This window comes from Muscardinus avellanarius, assembly GCF_963383645.1.
Source record: "Muscardinus avellanarius genome assembly, chromosome: 19".
Taxonomy (NCBI): Eukaryota; Metazoa; Chordata; class Mammalia; order Rodentia; family Gliridae; genus Muscardinus; species Muscardinus avellanarius.
In genome coordinates, this window is record NC_137805.1 from 49,947,139 (window position 1) to 49,968,011 (window position 20,873).

General features: G+C 37.3%; 1 protein-coding gene across 2 annotated transcripts in view; it reads left to right on the forward strand.

The window, feature by feature from the left end:
• Positions 1-975: 975 nt before the first annotated feature.
• RAD21L1 (RAD21 cohesin complex component like 1) overlaps positions 976-20,873 on the forward strand; it is a gene marked incomplete at both ends in the record, with an annotated part of 38,015 nt that continues 18,117 nt past the window's right edge. For both annotated transcript variants that reach the window (XM_080716354.1, XM_080716353.1), the window contains 7 exons: positions 976-1,119; positions 2,713-2,842; positions 7,977-8,070; positions 9,657-9,763; positions 18,453-18,623; positions 19,849-19,944; positions 20,470-20,580. In XM_080716354.1, the coding sequence (XP_080572480.1) occupies positions 976-1,119; positions 2,713-2,842; positions 7,977-8,070; positions 9,657-9,763; positions 18,453-18,623; positions 19,849-19,944; positions 20,470-20,580 (853 nt within the window). The remainder of the gene's footprint in view (positions 1,120-2,712; positions 2,843-7,976; positions 8,071-9,656; positions 9,764-18,452; positions 18,624-19,848; positions 19,945-20,469; positions 20,581-20,873) is intronic.

The following is a 20,873-nucleotide window of genomic DNA, read 5'->3' on the forward strand; positions in this document are numbered from 1 at the left end:
AACCCAGAGGCATTCTACTTCTGAGCTACACCCTGAGCCCTATTTTATTTTTATTTTGAAACAGGGTCAAATGTTGATTAGAGTCTCACAACTGAGAGGTTGAGGTTGTCCTCAAATCTGCAATCCTCCTGTTACAGCCCCCAAGTGCTGGGATTACATGTGTTGCACCGCCATGTCTGGCTTCAAATTCTTAAGTTTAAAAAAAAAACCTATTTCTTAGTTTTGCCCACCTTTTCCTATTTTATTGTTTCTTTCCTACTTCTGTCACCTATTTTTTTCAGCCTTCCTCCTTTTTTATTTGACTGCATTTGTAAAAGAGCTCAAAATTCTTGTGGGATAAAAAATAAAATCTAAGAAGAAATCATTATTAGGACACATGTAAACCAAGTATGGTTTACAGTTTACTAGAACTGTCATTAGTTTATAATTTTATAAGCTACGTAAATATCAGTTATTGGCATTTATCTTAGAATACTCAATACTTTTAAGTTACAAACTAAAGTTTATAAAATATCAAAATTCCCAAACATTCTAGAGTGCTAGAGATTTATAATTTTATAAACTAAATAAGGTCTCTTTTTATAAGAAAATAAATTAACTAACATATTGAATTAGATAATCTGTGGCTTTATAAAATTCATTAAAAGTATTTTGCTTCCAGTACTTGGGAGGCTGAGACAGGAGGATCACAGGTTCGAAGCCAGCCTCAGTTATAAAGCCAGCCTCAGTTACTTAGTGAGGCTCTCAGCAACTGAGTGAGACCCTGTTTCCAAATAAAATATTAAAAAAAAAAGGTCTGGAAGTATACCCTGGAGGTAAAAATCTTCTGGGTTCCATCCCCAGTGTAACCAAAAAAAAAAAAGTATTTTACTTGCTATAAAATAGCACTGTAAGGTTTTCATTATTAAATTTTATTTTAACTGTATTTTCATGTTTTCTGTAGTTTGTTGAATATAACTAAGAAATACCGGCAACATGTTCTACACGCATGTGCTTATGAGTAAACGGGGGCCACTGGCCAAAATATGGCTTGCAGCTCACTGGGAGAAGAAACTCACAAAGGCCCATATATTTGAATGTAATCTAGAGAGTACCATTGAAAAAATTCTTTCACCTAAGGTAAGTTACTCATTAAAATGATAGTTTGTATTTGCTTGGACTTCTGGAGAGGAAAGGAATTAAAATACATTTATATCGCAAAACATTTCCAAGACAATTTTACTTCTCAAATGAACTCTTTTCTTATTGCATTTATTATCTGAAAATAATCATACATTAATTTCTACTGGTAATTGTATAAATTTATCATAGATTAGACCCTGAAGGATAAAGGCCATATTTTATGTATATGTTATAATCTTACTCCACAACAAAACATACATAGTGGATACCAAATAATCCCACCCACCCCCATATTGAGGATTAAATCCAAGGGCATCCTACTGAAATACACCCTCAGCCTTATTTTATGTTTTATTTTGAAACAAGGTCTCACTAAGTTATGAGGCTGGCTTCAAACTTGTGATCCTTCTGTCTCAGCCTCCCAAGTACTGGGATCACAGTCATGTGCCACCATACCTGACTTCATGAAAATATTATCTTAATATTTTATAATTTAAGTATCTTTCTGCTTGTGAGGATGAATTATAATAAAAAAGCTACTATGTGTTAGGCACTTCATTTATTAATTTTCACAAAAGCCCTCTGAAATCTATTTCTTTTAGCCCCAGAGAAATGTGTTAAGTAGCATGAACTTTTGAGTTGGTCAAGTTTATATTTATCCTTTCACTTAATAGTTATAATACTTGGGCATGCTACCTGAGCCCAAATTTTTTCTTCTATAAATAGATATTGTTACCAAAATTAACTACTATGTAAAAAACTCTTAGGACAATGCCTGGCACAAATTAAGTATAGTTAAATTGTAACTACTTTTTTTGTGGTACTGTGGGTGGAACCCAGGGCCTTTTTCTACCTCTGGGCTCTATTCTAGACCTATTTTATACTTTATTTGGAAACAGGGTCTCACTAAATTGCAGAGGGCCTCACTAAGTAGCTGAGGCTGGCTTAAAACCTGTGTGATCCTCCTGTCTCTGCCTCCCAAGCACTGGGATTACAAACATCCACCACCACACCCAGCTTGTAACTATTTATTAATCTGAAATTCAGGAAGGTTAAATGACTTGGCCTCAGCATTGAGCCAAGGGGTGAACCCAAATCTGCCTGACTATAGAGTTTATATCCTTCTCATATTAATAATATCATACTTAGTGCGACATTAGATTGCCTTTACTGAATAAGCAAAAGAAAAGTTAATCATTTTACAGGACGGGGTAAAAATTAAGTGGTTTAGCCGGGCGTGGTGGCGCACGCTTGTAATCCCTGCGCTTGGGAGGCTGAGACGGTAGGATTGCACGGGTTTGAAGCCAGCCTCAGCTACTTAGTGAGGCTTTCAGCAACTTAGTCAGACCCTGTTTCCAAATAAAATATAAAAAAGGTCTGGGAGTATAGCCCGGAGGTAGAAAGCCTCTGGGTTCTACCCCAGTACCACCACCAAAAAAACAAACAAACAAAAAAATTAAGTGGTTTACTTTAAATAAGAATATGAAATGCCTACTTTTTAAAGAAAAGAAACTCTTATGATTCAGTAATTTTCATAGGATAGAATTTATTAAACTGATTTTTATCTTAATCCTTCAAAATTATTTAAAGGTGAAAATTGCACTTCGTACTTCAGGACACCTGCTTTTGGGAGTTGTTCGAATCTATAATAGGAAAGCAAAGTATCTTTTGGCAGATTGCAGTGAAGCATTTCTTAAAATGAAGATGACATTTCGCCCAGGTATACATGGAGTGTCATTTGCCTCACTCTTCTTGATTTCCTTGTACATTTTTATGTTGGGTAGGCTCTTATACTTGGCAGTACACTGTAATTTCAGGTGTGTATAGTAAATACAAACTTCATTTTGATTGAACTGAAGTGTCCATGGTTAAAGATAAGTTATATTCTTTACCTTGTTATTTTCCTGTATTTGCAGGAAAAAAAAGGTTATGCTTTCCAAAACTTGTAATCTTTCTGTGTATTTATGTAAGAAATATACTAAAAATCACTAGACTTGTGCAAGAAACTCTGATGCTGTGTTTTTAATGGTCCATATAGTCTGAATTATTTGGCTTTGCCATTGTGAGAAAAAATAGAAATAATATGATTGACAAAATATAAATATCAATGATTATCATTGTTTTTAGAATTCTCAAGTTGCATGCTAAGTTTATAAGATATCATCAAAATTACCAGGCATTCTAGAGTGCTAGAGATTTATAGATGTTATGGTAGCTGTTTTCTTATCTAATTTATATATTCCTTGATTTTTTTATCACCTACTTTGTGCTAAACATTATATTAGGCCCTGGATATAAAGACAAACTAACTAAAGTCCCTTTCAGTTTGAGCTCGAGGAAATGAGATGATGAAAAAGCTTTAAAAACTTATTGTAATAATTATAGATTGTGATTGCGCTATAAAGGAAAATGAACAGAGCACTAAAACAGAAAATAACAGAAATTGACGTTAACTAGGGTAGTTGGGAAAAGCCTTTCTGAGGGAATAAAATTTAAGCTCAGATTTGAAAACCAAGAAGAACCCAGTCATGTAAAAAAGTGCTTGAAGGAATTACTTAACAGGCAGACAAAATTGCAAGAGCAAAAAGAAAAAGAGCTGGGTGTGGCGGCACACGCTTGTAATCCCAGCAGTTGGGAGACTGAGACAGGAGGATCGCAGTTAGCAGACAGCCTCAGCTACTTAGTGAGGTCCTCTGCAACTCAGTGAGACCCTGTTTCAAAATAAAGAATAAAAAGCCAGGCGTGGTGACACACTTGTAATCCCATCATTTGGGAGGCAGAGACAGGAGGATTGCGCAGGTTGGAAGCCAGCCTCAGCTACTTAGTAAGGCTCTTTGCAACTCAGTGAGCCCTGTCTCAAAATAAAGGATAAAAGCCGGGCTGGTGGCTCACTCTTGTAATCCAGAAGCTGAGACCACAGGATCGCCTTTTGCGGACAGCCTCAGCTACTTAGTGAGGCCCTCCGCAACTTAGTGAGACTCTGTTTCAAAAAAAGGATAAAAAATAGGGCAGAGAGCGTAGTTCAGAGGTCAAATGCCCCTGGGTTCCATCCCCAGACCTGCAAATAATAAATAAATAAATAAATAAATAAATAAATAAATAAATAAGCAAGCCAGGAGTAGTGGTGCATGCTTGCAATCCCTGCGCTTGGGAGGCTGAAACAGGAGGATCAGGCAGGTTTGAAGCCAACCTCAGCAAGTTAGTGAGGCTCTCAGCAACTTAGTGAGACCCTGTTTCCAAATAAAATATAAAATAGGTCTGGGAGTATAGCCCAGAGGTAGAAAGCCTCTGGGTTCCACCCCCAGTACCACAAAATAATAAATAAATAAATAAATAAATAAATAAATAAATAAATAAATAAATAAAATGGGGCTGGGGGTGTCGCTCAGAGGTAGAATGCCCCTGGGTTCCATCCCCAGTATCACAAAAAAAAAAAAAGAAAGAAAGAAAGAACCAATCCTTGACATTTTCAGGGAAGAAAAAGGCTGTTTAAAGAAAGTATGAGTGAGGAGAGTGTCCTCAGATGATGCCTGATAAGTTTATAGGGCTGGAAAAGCCCCAGTTGGAAATTTAGATTTTGTTTTAATGTACTAGGGAAGTCACTAAGTTCATTTTAAGCATGAGAGTATTTTTTTTATTGGTGCATTGTATTCATACATCATAGTGGGATACAAACTTTTGTAGACATACATGCACACATCGCCCAGTCAGCCCCCACCCGATCCCCACCCCATTCTCTCCCCATCCCTCCCTCCCATGCTTGGCTTAGTGGTTGACGTCTAGAATTATAGCAATTTATCCAAAATTAAAAATGATAATCTCACATAACAGTTTCATATGTCTGATACCAAGCTTTTGATGACTTAAAGATAACATTTCAATATTTCTTTTTTACTTTCTTTCTTACCAGAGAATATTTTTTTTCTATTTTTTAGGTGAAACTATCATATATTTATATATTTATTTTTCAGAAAAAAATCTATCCTAATATGGAATATGGACTCTAGGTACCCAAAACGATCTTGAAAAAGAACAAAGCTAGAAGATATATATTTTCTGATTTCAAACCATATAAAGCTACAATAATTGAAACAGTGTAGTACTATTCTAAAGGCAGATATATAAACCATTGGAGTTAAATAAAAGCCTAGAGCTAAATTCTTCCCTATATTGTCAAGTTATTTTTGACAAGGTTTCCACGAACATTTGGTGGTAGAAATAATAATCTTTTAACTAAATATTGTTGAAAAATAATAATTACATGGAAAAGAATAAAATTGGACCCTTACCTAATCCCATATACAAGTATTAACTCAAAATAGATAAAAGACCTAAATATAAATCTTAAGACTATAAACTTTTAGGAGAAAATCTGGGTCATAAAACCTCACAACATTGAAATTGGCAGTGATTTCTTGGATATGATTTCAATGGCACAGGCAACAGAAGAGTATACAAACTCCCTAAAAAATAAAAAAAAATATTGTATATACAATGACAATGTAAACAGAGTTAAAAGTTACTAATAGAATGGGATAAAATATTTCCAAATGCTATATCTGAAGGTATAGTAATATTCCAACTAGAAATCCTAAAAATTAACAACAATAAAAGCAAACAATACAATTTAGAGATAGGTAAAAGACTAACATAAATAATGAATCTCCACAGATAACCAATCTTAGTTGTCTGTTGGATGGAAAGTCTTGTTTCTCTGGTTCTGGTGTGTGTTACCTATTTCTTCTTTGTAGTTAATCTCTTTGAGTATTTTCTCTAGCGCTGGTTTTGAAGACATAAATTCCTTCAGTTTCTGTTTGTCATGGAAGCTTCTTATTTCTCTATCTAATTTGATAGAAAGTTTTGCTGGGTAGAAAATTTTTGGCTGGAAGTTGTTTTCTTTCAGAGTTTGGAATATGTTACTCCAAGCCCTTCTGGCTCTCATGAATTGGTTTGGGAAGTCTGGAGTGATTCTAATTGGCTTGCCTCTGAATGTCACTTGGCCTTTTGTTTTTGTTGCCTTTAAGATTCTCTGCTTGGCTTCCACATTGGTCATTTTGACAATTATGTGGCGTGGGGATCCTCTTCTCCGATCCTGTCTAAAGGGAGTTCTATAAGTTTCCTGGAGCTGTGTATCAACCTCTTGCTCTATGTTTGGAAAATTTTCTGCTATTACTTCCTTGAAGAGATTGTTGATCCCTTTGGTTTCACTTTCTTTTCCCTCCTCTATTCCAATTATTCTTAGGTTAGCTCTCTTAAAATGGGCCCATATTTCTTCAATGTCAGATTCCTGCTGTCGTATATTTTTTCCTAGATTAGAAACTATGCGTTCATTTTTGGAATGATCATCTTCTAAGAGCGAGATTCTGTTCTCCATGTGGTCTAATCGGTTGTTTGTGCTTTGAATTGAGGCCTTTACTTCATTAATTGCATCCTTTATCTCTTTTTGGCTCTCTCTGAATTCTTTTTAAAGCACCTCTATTATTTCTACAGTTATTTTCCTGATTTGATCTTCTAGAAATCTCTGAATTTCTGTTTTATCGGGTTCTGATGTTGTGGGGTTGTGGGCATTCATTACTCCAGTATTATTCCTCTTTCCCATGATTTTGGAAGTTTTTTTTTTTTTTTTTTTTTTTTTGGTGGTACTGGGGTTCCTGTAAGCCCTTCTACCTCCGGGCTACACTCCCAGACCTATTTTTGCATTTTTATTTGGAAACAGGGTCTCCTAAGCCAGCGCGCGGGGCTAGCTTCGAACCTGCGCGATCCTCCTGTCTCTGCTTCCCAAGCGCGGGGATTACAAGCGTGCGCCACCACGCCTGGCGATTTTGGAAGTTTGTGCCTTCTCTGGGTTCTTCCCTTGGGTCACTATGACTTCACTTAAGGTGCTGTGGATCTCGAGTCTGTAGTATATCAGACCCCACTACTCCTTTACTGGGTTGTATCACAGAGTCTCCAACCCAGAGAGTCGATAGAGGCTGCTTTAGACTGTGGGGGGTGCCAGGTTGCACGTTCTCCTATGGTGTGATATCTCTGCCACCGCCCCTCCCCCACTGGGTCAAGTCCCAGGGAGTATAGTACTGGGATTTCTCCTCTGTGGCCCACAATTTGACTCACTGTTCTTGAGTACGCAGATGTAGCTGTACTGGACTCGGTGAATTTGCTGCTGCTGCCGCCAGTGGCAATATGGCGCCGCTGCTACGCCCTCAGCCGTGAGGCTGGCGTATTTCTTCTTGGTTTTGAGTTCCACTCTGAATCCCTGCAGCGTGTGCTGAGCTCAGCCACTGGGAGCTTTAGATGCTCCCTGCGCCGAGAAATCCCACCTGGCTGTTCCGCAGCGGCTCACCTCGGCTTGCTGTAGTCGTCCGGTGAACTCGCCGCTGCCACTGGCAGTAAAGCGCTGCTGCCGTGTCCTCGGGCGTGAGGCCGGTGTATCTCCTCTGTGGCTCTGAGCTTTGTTCTCAGTCTGCTTTCTCTCTCGAGCCTGGGGATTTTTTTTGTTTCTCTGGTGATGGTGTTTTCTGGCTATGAAAGGCGCTGATTTTGTGGTAATGGAGATTGGTTGTTAGCGGGGCTTTTAAGCCCCGCTTTTCTCGGTCGCCAGCATGAGAGTATTTTGATCTTCTTGCTTTTAAAATATAGTACTCTGGATGCCTTATAGAGAATGGACTGCAGAGGGATAAGAATGGATACAGGGAAACCCATTAAATAGACTATGTAGTCTAAGGTAAAAACAACAATTGGGTTTGCTAACCTAGAGATTATTTTTGTATACAGTAAGAAAAATAAAGATTTAATTGGGAGTTTTTTATTTTATACCATATCATTGCTAATTGAATGTGTTTTTTTATTCTTTTCAGGACTGGTTGACCTTCCAAAAGAGAATTTTGAAGCAGCTTACAATACAATCACATTGCCAGAAGAATTTCATGATTTTGATACCCATAATATGAAGTAAATTTTTTATTTACTTTCCCTCAATTTGATTTTTGACTGTTCATTGTTTTCATATTCAGATTTTTGTGAGGACAAATGGAATGTAGTTATCAGTCAAACAAGTAGACATACAGTTGACAAAGACTTAAAATGTGAAATTATAACAAAAGTGTATCATGCAATATGCCAAGAAATGATCAGATGATCAAGTTAAAGATAAATATAAGATAAATAATAGAATTTAAAAGATAAATAATAGAAATTATAACAATAAAAGAAAATAAGATAAATATCGGTAAAGATATTTCTGATAAGGTAAGAACTGAAACATGAAGGAGGCAAAGAAAAAAATCAGTAGTGTGATAGAAGACTGTTCCAGCACACTGGACGTTTTCATGAATAGCAGGGAGGCAAGTGAGACTGGAATGGAGTGAATGAAGGGTGGGGAAATGAGATCAGAGAAGTAGCATTAGGTACAGATGATATGGGATGTTATAGGCCACAACAGGACTTTTATTTCACTCAGAAAAGCACAAAAGGGTGTCTTTGTGTGTGTGGGGGGTGCTAGGGATAAGATCCAGAGTCTCAGGCATACTCGACAAACACCGAACCACTGAGCTACACCCCAACCCCAAATGGAGGGCTTTGAATAGAGGAGTGACTAGAGCTGACTTGATTCAACATGCTCTCTCTGTCTACTTAATATAGGGAGGCTAGAGAGGAAGCAGGGAGTCTGAGAAGACTATTGCAGCAAATTCAAGTGAGAGAAGATAGTGATCAGTTCTAAGTCTTATCATGGTCTTATTATGGATATGTATGGAAGGCACAGCCAACAGGATTTGCTAGTTAATTGGATATGGCTCTAATAAGAGTAAAGGACTTTATGATTTGGGGCATGAGAATAGAGTTGCCACTTAATGAAATTAGGATAGCAAGGGAATGGCAGATTTAAGAAAGGGGGAGAGAAAGAAGTAAATTAGGTTTTGCACACAAGTTTGAAATAACTATTACACATCTGTAATATGTGTTTCCTTAAATTCAGATGTTGAAAGCTAATCCCCAAAATGGAACTTAGGTGTGATGAATAGGTCTTGAGGGTGAAGAAACCTCACAGATAGGACTAATGTCCTTATGAAAGAGACCTAAGGAAGGCTTCTTTGTACCATCTACCCCTCTGAGGACAGCAAGAAGGTGCCTTCTATGAGAAACAGGCTTAATTTTTGACTTCTCAACCTCTAGAACTGGGCACAGTACATTTCTATTGTTTATAAATTTACCCAGTCTCATGACTTAATCATCTCCTGAAGATTTCACCTCTTAATACCATCACATTGGTGATTAGATTTCAACTGAATGATTTGGGAGAACACAAACATTCAGGCCATAGCAGGAGTAAACATCCATTTCAAAGTCAGCACAATTAAGATAAGGACTAAGAAGCACAATTGGATTTGCCAACCTGAGTTTATAAATACTACTGTCAAGAAAATTAAATCTTTTATTTTTACAATAAAACCTGCTTTTTGTTTAGATTTTTTCAGGATACCACAAAAATTGTTGTGTTCTATTCTTATAAATTTTCTTCAATCTTATATCCTCTGTAGTGTGATTGATATTTCAGAACACTTTGCTCAGAACCAAAGCAGACCAGAAGAAATTACACTTAGAGAGGACTATGGAAATGATCTCCTTTTCCAGTCTGGGAACTTTGGTGAGCATATTTGAGAAATAAAAATCATAAGTCATAATCAATTATATTTGCACTTTTGTGATGACACAATGCCAATATAAATATCCATAGAACGAGTATTTTCATGTATAAATGTAATCCAAATAAATATCCCCTTGCCTTTTTCTAGTATAAATGTAAGCACGAGGATTCAGACTTCCTTTCTCAGTGTACAACCGTCTATTGACTAGCTACTATATATGTAGGTTGTCTACTCTTGTAGACATGGGAAGTACCAAAGTTTTTTATTTTCTTCATAAGGTGTGTGTGTGTGTGTGTGTGTGTGTGTGTGTGTGTGTGTGTGTTGCTGGGGATTGAGCCCAGTGCTGTTCTACCTCTGAACTATACCCCTGGCTCTTTTAACTTTGAAACAGGGTCTCACTAAGCACTTTCTGGCCTTGAACCTGCAACCCTCCCATCTCAGCCTCCCAAGTACTAAGATTACAGGCATATGCACCACTGCACCTGGATGGCAGTACCAAAGTAGTTTAAATAAGTTTCTTCCCTCAACACGCTTCAGGTTGGGAGACAGCAAATAAATAGTTGCTATAATTTATATATGACGTGTGTGTGTGTGTGTGTGTGTGTGTGTGTGTGTGTGTGTGAGAGAGAGAGAGAGAGAGAGAGAGAGAGAGAGAGAGAGAGAGAGACAGGGAATTTACCCCAGGGGCCTTTTACCTCTGAGCTACACCCCCAGCCCCATTTTATATATTATTTTGAAGCAACGTCTCACTAAGTTGTAGAGGGACTTGCTAAATTTCTGAGACTGGCGATTAACCTGCAATCCTCCTGTCTCAGCCGCCCAAGTGCAGGGATTACAAGCATGCGCCACCACGCCTGGCATAAACTGATTTTTGAAATTTTAAAATATGTTTGGGCAAGGTGAGTATACTTTAAAATTGAAGTGATAAGATGTAATGCAGTTATTTTTCTGGTATCTACCACTGTAGTTCTTATATATTTATATACCTTCTCTATTGGTTAGCAAACTCCAGGAGAGTAGAATCTATATCATATGCATCATTAAATTTCTTATAGTTTCCAAAACAGTGAACTGTCTTGGCTCAGGAAGGGAACAAGAAGTAGTGGTTGAGCCATCAAGTTTCTCACCCTTCTCACTTCAGCTTCTCACCCTTGCTCTCTTCTATAACTCTTGCTATCCATACTAGTATTTCTGAAGCAATCTGTGGTAGGATTAGTTTTTGCAATTTTTGCTGATTTCTGATCTTTCAATTGTATTTTACTTTTCTATAAAGAAAATAAATTACCAGAACTGAAAAAGAATTATTATAAAAATAAAAATGCAAACGTTAATTTTTTGTTATTAGAGTTAACATATTTAAAATTACTCTGTCAAATTACTATACTGCCCTAGAAATGCTTTACAATTTACTCTGCAAGTGCTACTGTTTTTCTTCAGGCCTGAAACTTTTTTTTTCACTGAATTTGTTTTTATTTATTTATTTTTTATTTATTTATTTTTATTGGTGCACTGTATTCATACATCATAGTAGGATACATACTTTTGTAGACATACATGCACACTTTTCCCAGTCAGCCCACACCCAATCCCCACCCCATTCTCTCCCTATCCCTCCCTCCCATGCTTGGCTTAGTAGTTGACATCTAGTATTATGGCAATTTATCTAAAATTAAAAATGATAATCTCACATAACAGTTTCATTTGTCTGATACCAAGCTTTTGATGACTTAAAGATAACATTTCAATATTTCTTTTTGCTTTCTTTCTTACCAGAGAATATTTTTTTCTATTTTTTTAGGTGAAACTATCATATATTTATATATTTATTTTTCAGAAAAAAATCTATCCTAATATGGAATATGGACTCTAGGTACCCAAAATGATCTTGAAAAAGAACAAAGCTAGAAGATATATATTTTCTGATTTCAAACCATATAAAGCTACAATAATTGAAACAGTGTACTACTATTCTAAAGGCAGATATATAAACCATTGGAGTTAAATAAAAGCCTAGAGCTAAATTCTTCCCTATATTGTCAAGTTATTTTTGACAAGGTTTCCACAAACATTTGGTGGTGGAAATATTAATCTTTTTAACTAAATATTGTTAAAAAATAATAATTACATGAAAAAGATTAAAATTGGACCCTTACCTAATCCCATATACAAATATTAACTCAAAATAGATAATAGACCTAAATATAAATCTTAAGACTATAAACTTTTAGGAGAAAATCTGGGTCATTAAACCTCACAACATTGAAATTGGCAGTGATTTCTTGGTTATGATTTCAATGGCACAGGCAACAGAGGAGTATACAAACTCCCTAAAAAATAAAAAAAATTGTATATCCAAAGACAATGTAAACAGAGTTAAAAGTTACTAATAGAATGGGATAAAATATTTCCAATTGCTATATCTGAAGGTATATTAATATTCCAACTAGAAATCCTAGAAATTAACAACAATAAAGGCAAACAATACCCTTTAGAGATAGGTAAAAGACTAACATAAATAATGAATCTCCACAGATAACCAATCTTAGTTGTCTGTTGGATGGAAAATCTTGTTTCTCTAGTTCTGGAGTGTGTTACCTATTTCTTCTTTGTAGTTAATCTTTTTGAGTATTTTCTCTAGTGCTGGTTTTGAAGACATAAATTCCTTCAGTTTCTGTTTGTCATGGAAGCTTCTTATTTCTCCATCTAATTTGATAGAAAGTTTTGCTGGGTAGGAAATTTTTGGCTGGAAGTTGTTTTCTTTCAGAGTTTGGAATATGTTACTCCAAGCCCTTCTGGCTCTCATAACTTGTTTTGGGAAATCTGGAGTGATTCTAATTGGCTTGCCTCTGAATGTCACTTGGCCTTTTGCTTTTGTTGCCTTTAAGATTCTCTGCTTGGCTTCCACATTGGTCATTTTGACAATTATGTGGCGTGGGGATCCTCTTCTCCGATCCTGTCTAAAGGGAGTTCTATAAGTTTCCTGGACCTGTGTATCGATCTCTTGCTCTATGTCTGGAAAATTTTCTGCTATTACTTCCTTGAAGAGATTGTTGATCCCTTTGGTTTCACTTTCTTTTCCCTCCTCTATTCCAATTATTCTTAGGTTAGCTCTCTTAAAATGGGCCCATATTTCTTCAATGTCAGATTCCTGCTGTCGTATATTTTTTCCTAGATTAGAAACTATGCGTTCATTTTTGGAATGATCATCTTCTACGAGCGAGATTCTGTTCTCCATGTGGTCTAATCGGTTGTTTGTGCTTTGAATTGAGGCCTTTACTTCATTAATTGCATCCTTTATCTCTTTTTGGCTCTCTCTGAGTTCTTTTCGAAGCACCTCTATTATTTCTACAGTTATTTTCCTGATTTGATCTTCTAGAAATCTCTGAATTTCTGTTTTATCGGGTTCTGATGTTGTGGGGTTGTGGGCATTTATTGCTCCAGTATTATTCCTCTTTCCCATGATTTCGGATGTTTGTGCCTTCTCTGGGTTCTTCCCTTGGGTCACTATGACTTCGCTTAAGGTGCTCTGGATCTCGAGTCTGTAGTATCTCAGACCCCACTACTCCTTTACTGGGTTGTATCACAGAGTCTCCAACCCAGAGAGTCGATAGAGGCTGCTTTAGACTGTGGGGGTTGCCAGGTTGCACGTTCTCCTATGGTGTGATATCTCTGCCACTGCCCCTCCCCCACTGATCAAGTCCCAGGGAGTACAGTACTGGGATTTCTCCTCTGTGGCCCGCAATTTGACTCACTGTTCTTGAGTACACAGATGTAGCTGTACTGATTTGGTGAATTCTCTGCTGCTGCCGCCGGTGACAATATGGCGCCTCTGCTACGCCCTCGGCTGTGGGGCTGGTGTTTTTCTTCTTGGTTTTGATTTCCACTCTGAATCCTGCAGCGTGTGCTGAGCTCGGCCACTGGGAGCTTTAGATGCTCTCTGCGTGGAGAAATCCCGCCTGGCTGTTCCGCAGCGGCTCCCCTCGGCTTGCTGTAGCCGTCCCGTGAATTCGCCGGTGCCGCTGGCAGTATGGCGCTTCTGCCGCGTCTGCCACGTCCTCGGGCGTGAGGCGGATTATCTCCTCTGTGGCTCTGTTCTCAGTCCGCTTTCTCTCTGGAGCCTGGTGATTTTTTGTTTCACTGGTGATGGTGTTTTCTGGCTTTGAAAGGCGCTGATTTTGTGGTAATGGAGATTGGTTGTTAGCGGGGCTCTTAAGCCCCGCTTTTCTCGGTCGCCATCTTCCCGGAAGTCTCAGGCCTGAAACTTTAAGATCACTTTCAACTACACTCTGTCAGCTTCTAACTAGTACGGGTTGTTTGTTTGTTTGTTTGTTTGTTTTTTGGTGGTACTGGGGTTCCTGGAAACCCTTCTACCTCTGGGCTACACTCCCAGACCTATTTTGCATATTTTTTTAAATTTGGAAACAGGGTCTCTTAAGCCAGCGAGGCTGGCTTTGAACCTGCGCGATCCTCCTGTCTACATCTCCTAAGTCCGGGGATTACAAGTATGTTCACCACGCCCAGCTACTAGTACGGATTTTTAAATAAAATCAGAAATATCTCTTAAGTCTTCTATTTACTTAGCTACCAATATAGTTCACCAATACCAAAGACCCACAATACTATGCTACTCTCATAAACATCTTCTTCTATTCTCTTCCCTGAGAATAGTTTATACATCTATGCAAGAGCAATTTTTTTTAATGGTACTCAGAATAGAACCCGGGGGCATTCTACTTCTGAATTATACTCCCAGCCCTATTTTTTTTTTATTCTTATTTTGAAATAGGATCTTACTGAGTTGAGGAGGTCCTCACTAAGTAGCTGAGGCTGGCCACAAACTGCAATCCTCCTATCTCAGCCTCCCAAATGCTGGGATTACAAATGTGTGCTACCACACCTGACTCCAATTCTTTTTTTTTTAGATTGCAATACTAGGGATTGAACCCAGGGTCATTCTACTTCTGAGCTATACCTCCCGCCCTATTTTTTGCTTTTTATTTTGAAACAGGGTCTAACTAAGCTGCAGAGGGCTCACTAAGTAGCTGAGGCTGGCTGCAAATTTGTGATCTTCCTGTCTTAGCCTCCAGAGTACCAGTATTACAAGCATGCGTCACAATGCCCAGTTTAAATTCTATTTTTTTATGGCTGAGTAAAATTCCATTGAGTAAGTATCCCACAGTTTTGTAATCCATTCATCTGTTGATGGACATCTTGTCTGGTTCCATAATTTGGCTAGGTGAATTGTGCAGCTATGAACATAGATATGCATTTACAGGGAAATGGATGGAACTGAAGGACATTATGCTAAGAGAGATGAGTGAGTCACAAAAAATAAGAAATCAGATGCTTTCTCTAATATGAAAAAGCTAGGGAGAAATGGGTAACAGGAAGAACTCTCGATGAAGAAGGAGATTCTATAGAGGAGCAAATAAGGTGACCTAACTGAGGAGATGGGGGAAAGGAAGAGGGAAACTCTCTAAAGCACATGATGTACTTAAACAAACTTATCAAAGTCAATCACTAAGCCAAGCATGGGAAGGAAGGATGGGGAGGGAATGGGGTGGGGATTGGGTAAGGGCTAATTGGTGATGTGTTCATGTATGTCTCCACCATCTTTTATCCCACTAAGATGTATGACTATAGCCGTGGTGGTGCACGCTTGTAATCCCAGCATTCAGGAGGCTGAGACTGGAGAGTCGCAATTTGCGGACAGCCTCAGCTACTTAGTGAGGTCTTCTGTAACTCAGTGAGACCCTGTTTCAAAATAAAAGAATAAAGCCAGGCGTGGTGGTACACACTTGTAATCCCTGCGCTTGGGAGGCAGAGACAGGAGGATCACACAGGTTTGAAGCCAGCTGCGTGTGCTGGCTTAGGAGACCCTGTTTCCAAATAAAAATGTAAAAATAGATATGGGAGTGTAGCCCGGAGGTAGAAGGGCTTCCAGGAACCCCAGTACCACCAAAAAAAAAAAAAAAAGCGACCCTGTTTTCAAATAAAAATATATTTTAAAAAATGGGTCTGGGAGTGTAGTAGCCTGGAGGTACAGAGGTAGAAGGATTTCCAGGAACCCCTTTTCCAGTACCACCAAAATAAAGAATAAAAAATAGGGCAGGGGGTGTAGCTCAGAGGTCAAATACCCTTGAGTTTGATCCCCAGACCCACAAAAACAAACAAACAAAAAAGATGTATGACTACAATGCACCAATAAAAAATTATTTAAAAGATAAAATTATATTTTTATATTTATTTATTTATTTGTGTGTGTGGGGGGGTACTGGGGATGGAACCCAGGGTATTTCTACTTCTGGGCTACACTCCCAGAAATATTTCATATTTTATTTGGAAACAGGGTCTCATTAAGTTGCTGAGAGCCTCACTAAGTAGCCAAGGCTGGCTTCGAACCTGTGCAATCCTCCTGTCTCAGCCTCCCAAGTACTGGGATTACAAGCATGCACCACTATGCCTGGCCGAATTCTATTTTTTTTTAAATATCACATTTCTCTGCTTTCATACTTTAGCTCCTTATGATCTATTGTATCAAACCCCTCTGCCTATCTTCAAAGCCCTTGACCAATTTGTCACCTTCTTTATTTTATCAATTTTGTTTTACTATTTTTCTCTATTCAATCAAGTGTTTTACCATCTAATTAATAGAAATAATTTAGTTGTTTACAATTCCGTATGTTCTAATTTTAAAATGTGGGAAGAACATGTTCCTAGTAGATCAACAGACCTGGGTTTAGATCTGGATTTTCTTTATTGATTTGCTGTGTAATACTGGACATATTATCTGACCTCTAAACCTTACTCCCATGGCTATAAAGTTGAGATACTACTAGGAACATCATTGATTATTTCCTTTATTCTCACCTTCAATGCTGTCCACCAAAATGCGATTCTTCTTGCCTTCAAAAATTATCTTGAGCCGGGCATGCTACCAAATTCTTGTAATCCCAGTTCTTGGGAGGCTGACACAGGAGGATCTCAGGTTCAAAACCATCCTCAGCAGCTTAGTGAGGCACTCAGCAACTTAATGAGACCCTGTTTCCAAGTAAATTATAAAATATGCCTGGAGATGTGGCCTAGAGGTAGAAGGCCCCTGGGTTCCATCCCCAGTACCACCAAAAAAAAAATTATCTTAATCCAGGCATGGTGGTGCATGTCTATAATCTCAGTTCTTGGGAGTCTGAGACAGGAGGATCACAGCTTCAAGGCCTCTCATCTATATAGAGAAACTGTTTCAAAATAAAAAGTAAACAGGAGTGGGGTGTAATTCTGAGGCATAATGCCTCTTAGTTCAATCTTCAGCATCCCCCAAAAGAAATATATATAATTATAATATTTTCTGTAATATCAGATTCTTGTGATCCCTTATGCTCAGAATGATTAACCAGGGTTGAATTTTCTTTTGGGAGCTATCAAAATACTTGGAATTGTGAACATATTGCTAATTATTTTTTAAAAGTCACTTAATCTTTTCTATTGAGCAAATGTTCAGTATAGTGTGACAAAGGTTGCTTTTTTTGTGTGGCGCTAGGGATGAAACTCAGGGGCTTTCTACACCTGGGCTACACTCCCAGACCTATTTTATATTTTATTTGGAAACAGGGTCTCACTAAGTTGCTGAGAGCCTCACTAAGTACCTGAGGCTGGCTTCAAACCTGCGCAGTCCTCCTGTCTCAGTCTCCCAAGTGCTGGGATTATAAGCATGAGCCGCCACACCGGGCTCAAAGGTTGCTTTTTTTTTTTTTTAACTCTTCCTTTCTAAAAGATATAGGTGTATAAGAATGTTCAAGGTGAGTGATACCTCATGCTATAAAAAAAAAATCTAACACTATCCCGAGATGTTAGAGGGAAGAAAAGATCAACCTCTGATCTCTGGGATTTCAGACTCCTGGACCTAAAAATACAAGTCCAAGGAAGGAAAAGAACATATTAAAACTGGCTTTTGGTCTTCTGAAACTATTGGTGTAATGTAATTACTATCAGAATGTAGTTTTGGAGTTAGAGCTGGGTTCAGGTCCTAGCTCTTGTCATTTATTAGAGTGTGACTGTACACAAATTACAAAACCTTTCTGCTATGTGTTTTCTTATTTGTATAGTGATAATTATAATATTAGTTTCTATTATATAATATAATGCACATAAGAAGCACTCAATTAATGTTAGCTGACTGGATTTGTTGTTTTTACTGACTCCTATCAGATTCAATAAGGACTTACTGAAAAAAATTGTTGTACGCCCATTTAATAGTTTACTTTCCATTTCCCTAAGAAGATGAATATGTTTCTTATTTTCTCAACTCCCATTATGGAGAGTTCAGGGATTGCCTTTAACTGATAGGAAATAATATTTGACCAAGCAAAACTTGATCTACCTAAAATAGAGGAAGTCATTTTACTACCATAGTACCATTCTACTACCATTTTATTTTCTAGAAAATGATTAAACTATATCACAACTGAAAATTCTAGATTTTCCCCCTGTTGTATTAGAAAGAGTATTAAACTAGAAATCTAGTCTCTGCTGATTAACTGATTTAATTTCTTTGAATAGTTTAGTTTATTCAGCTTTCATTTTCCTACTCATAAGTTGGGGCTAGATTATGCTATATAATATCTCAACTACCTTCTAAGCTTAAAATTTTGCTTTTCTATAACTAATTTGGCATTGCTGATATTTGTTTAGGGGAAGAATCTGAAATTCTCAGAAGACATAGCTTCTTTGATGACAACATATTACTGAACTCCAGTGGTCCTTTAGTTGAACATAGTTCTGGAAGCTTCATTGGAGAAAAGTCTTTGTTCTATGAGAGTGGAGATGGATTTGGAGATGAAGGAGCTGCAGGAGAAATGATTGGTATAATGTCTTATCCTATATAAATCAAATATTATTTCAATCAATTTATTATAATGTATTAATAGATTTATTAAACTAAATTTCAGATATGTTTCCATGTCATGTATGTCCACTTATTTTTATAAATGATTCCAAAGTCTATGGTATTTAAGCTAATACTAAGTAAATAGCCAACTATTTAAATACATTTTCCACAAAACTTGGAAACTACAGCCTGTTTTTATTTTTTATAAATTTCTAAGCTGGGTGTGGTGGCACACACTAATCCCAGCATTCGGGAGGCTGAGACGGGAAGATCGCGGTTTGCGGACAGCCTCAGCTACTTAGTGAGGCCCTCTGCAACTTAGTGATACCCTGTTTCAAAATTAAAAAAAAATAAAAAATAGGGCAGGGGGTGTAACTCGGAGGTCGAATAGCCCTGGGCTCCATCCCCAGATGTACAGGGGGGAAAAAAATTTCTAACTTTTAGAGGGGAAGGAGTAAGGTTAGTATATCCCTCACAAAATATATTAGATTATATGCTAGAAAACACAGTTTAATAAATTGATAGCTATATCATAGAAGTAGGGTCAACAAAAACAGGGAAAATTAAATGTAGATATTTTCAAAGATTGTTTATTAACTGTTCATATCAAATATTTTTTTAAGTTTTCCAATTCACATTAAAAGTCTGGTTATTCGCTGAGTGTGGTGGCACATGCTTGTAATCTCAGCATTTGGGAGGCTGAGACAGGAGGACTGCAGTTCACAGACAGCCTTAGCTACTTAGTGAGGCCCTCTGCAACACAGTGGGACCCTGTTTCAAAATAAATAGTAAAGCTGGGCATGGTGGTGCACGCTTGTAATCCCCGCACTTGGGAGGCAGAGACAGGAGGATCGCGCAGGTTCGAAGCCAGTGCGTGTGCTGGCTTAGGAGACCCTGTTTCCAAATAAAAATGTAAAAATAGGTCTGGGAGTGTAGCCCGGAGGTAGAAGGGCTTCCAGGAACCCCAGTACCACCAAAATAAATAAATAAATAAATAAATAAATAAATAAATAATAAAAAATAGGGCTGGGGATATAGGTTGGTGGTAGAACGCCCCTGGGTTCCATTCCCACTGTTACACAAAAAAATATATCTGGTTATTCATTCACAATGCTTTACATAACATAATGCTAATAACATTTAGTGAACCAAGGACAGATTAAAATCTGTATGACAGAAGTATATATTGTGTTTTTCAAGATAATCTATTGCAGGATGATGATAATGTTCTGTTAGAAGACATGCATTTGGACAGAGAAATTTCCCTGCCTCCTGAGCTTCCCAGTACTATAGTGGGTATGTTGAAGGTTTTCTTTGTGTAGAATGTGAACAGATACTAATATTAGAATTAAGCCTCAGAATTTGTTTAGGCATCAGTATAGTATATTGAAAGATAAAGAATTTTCACAAATTTTATTTTATACTTGCTTTTATAACAAATAGTCAATATAAAATATAAAGAATTAGGTATAAAAATAGTTTTGGTTCTTTATGAGTCAATTGATAAATAATTCAACAGAATATAAATATCCAAATTTAAAACTTATGCCAGCCATTTATTATAATTATTATCACTAATTTCACTTTTGCTGACTGTAGCCTAGCCTGAGATTGCCTCATGTGTGTAAGAGGGTGTTGATACTTGACCCACCCAAATATTATGGGTCCCCAATCATATAATCTCTTAAGCATTTTCACCTTAATTGACTATATAATTCTAGCAATTCATAAATCTTCCATTCACTTTTACTTTGTCATAGAGTCCTCTAGCTCACATTACTGTGTTTTTATATTTACTTTTTGGGTGCTGTTAATTACTAGAACCAGATAATTCAGATGGCATGTGTCTACCTGAAAATGAAAAAATGGATGAAACAACATTATTATCAAATGAAGAGGAAGGATTTGCTCTTGAACCAATTGATATTTCAGGTCAGAGACATTCATGATTTTTTATATTTGATATGTTGCTGTCGTATTTACTTGAGACATTTGAATAATCCACAAAATATTATAAAAGATCAATCTAGTAGTATTATATTTGTAATATAATAGGGTATGAAGAGTATTTGGATGATTTTGTTATATTCAGTACTGTTCAAATACTATCAGTTATAATACAGATTGAGAAACTGGAAATTTTAAAACGTGTTTAATTCAAAAAGTTATTGAGTCATCATTCTATGTTGGACACAGAATAATGAAGGCATGGTTCATGCCTTTAA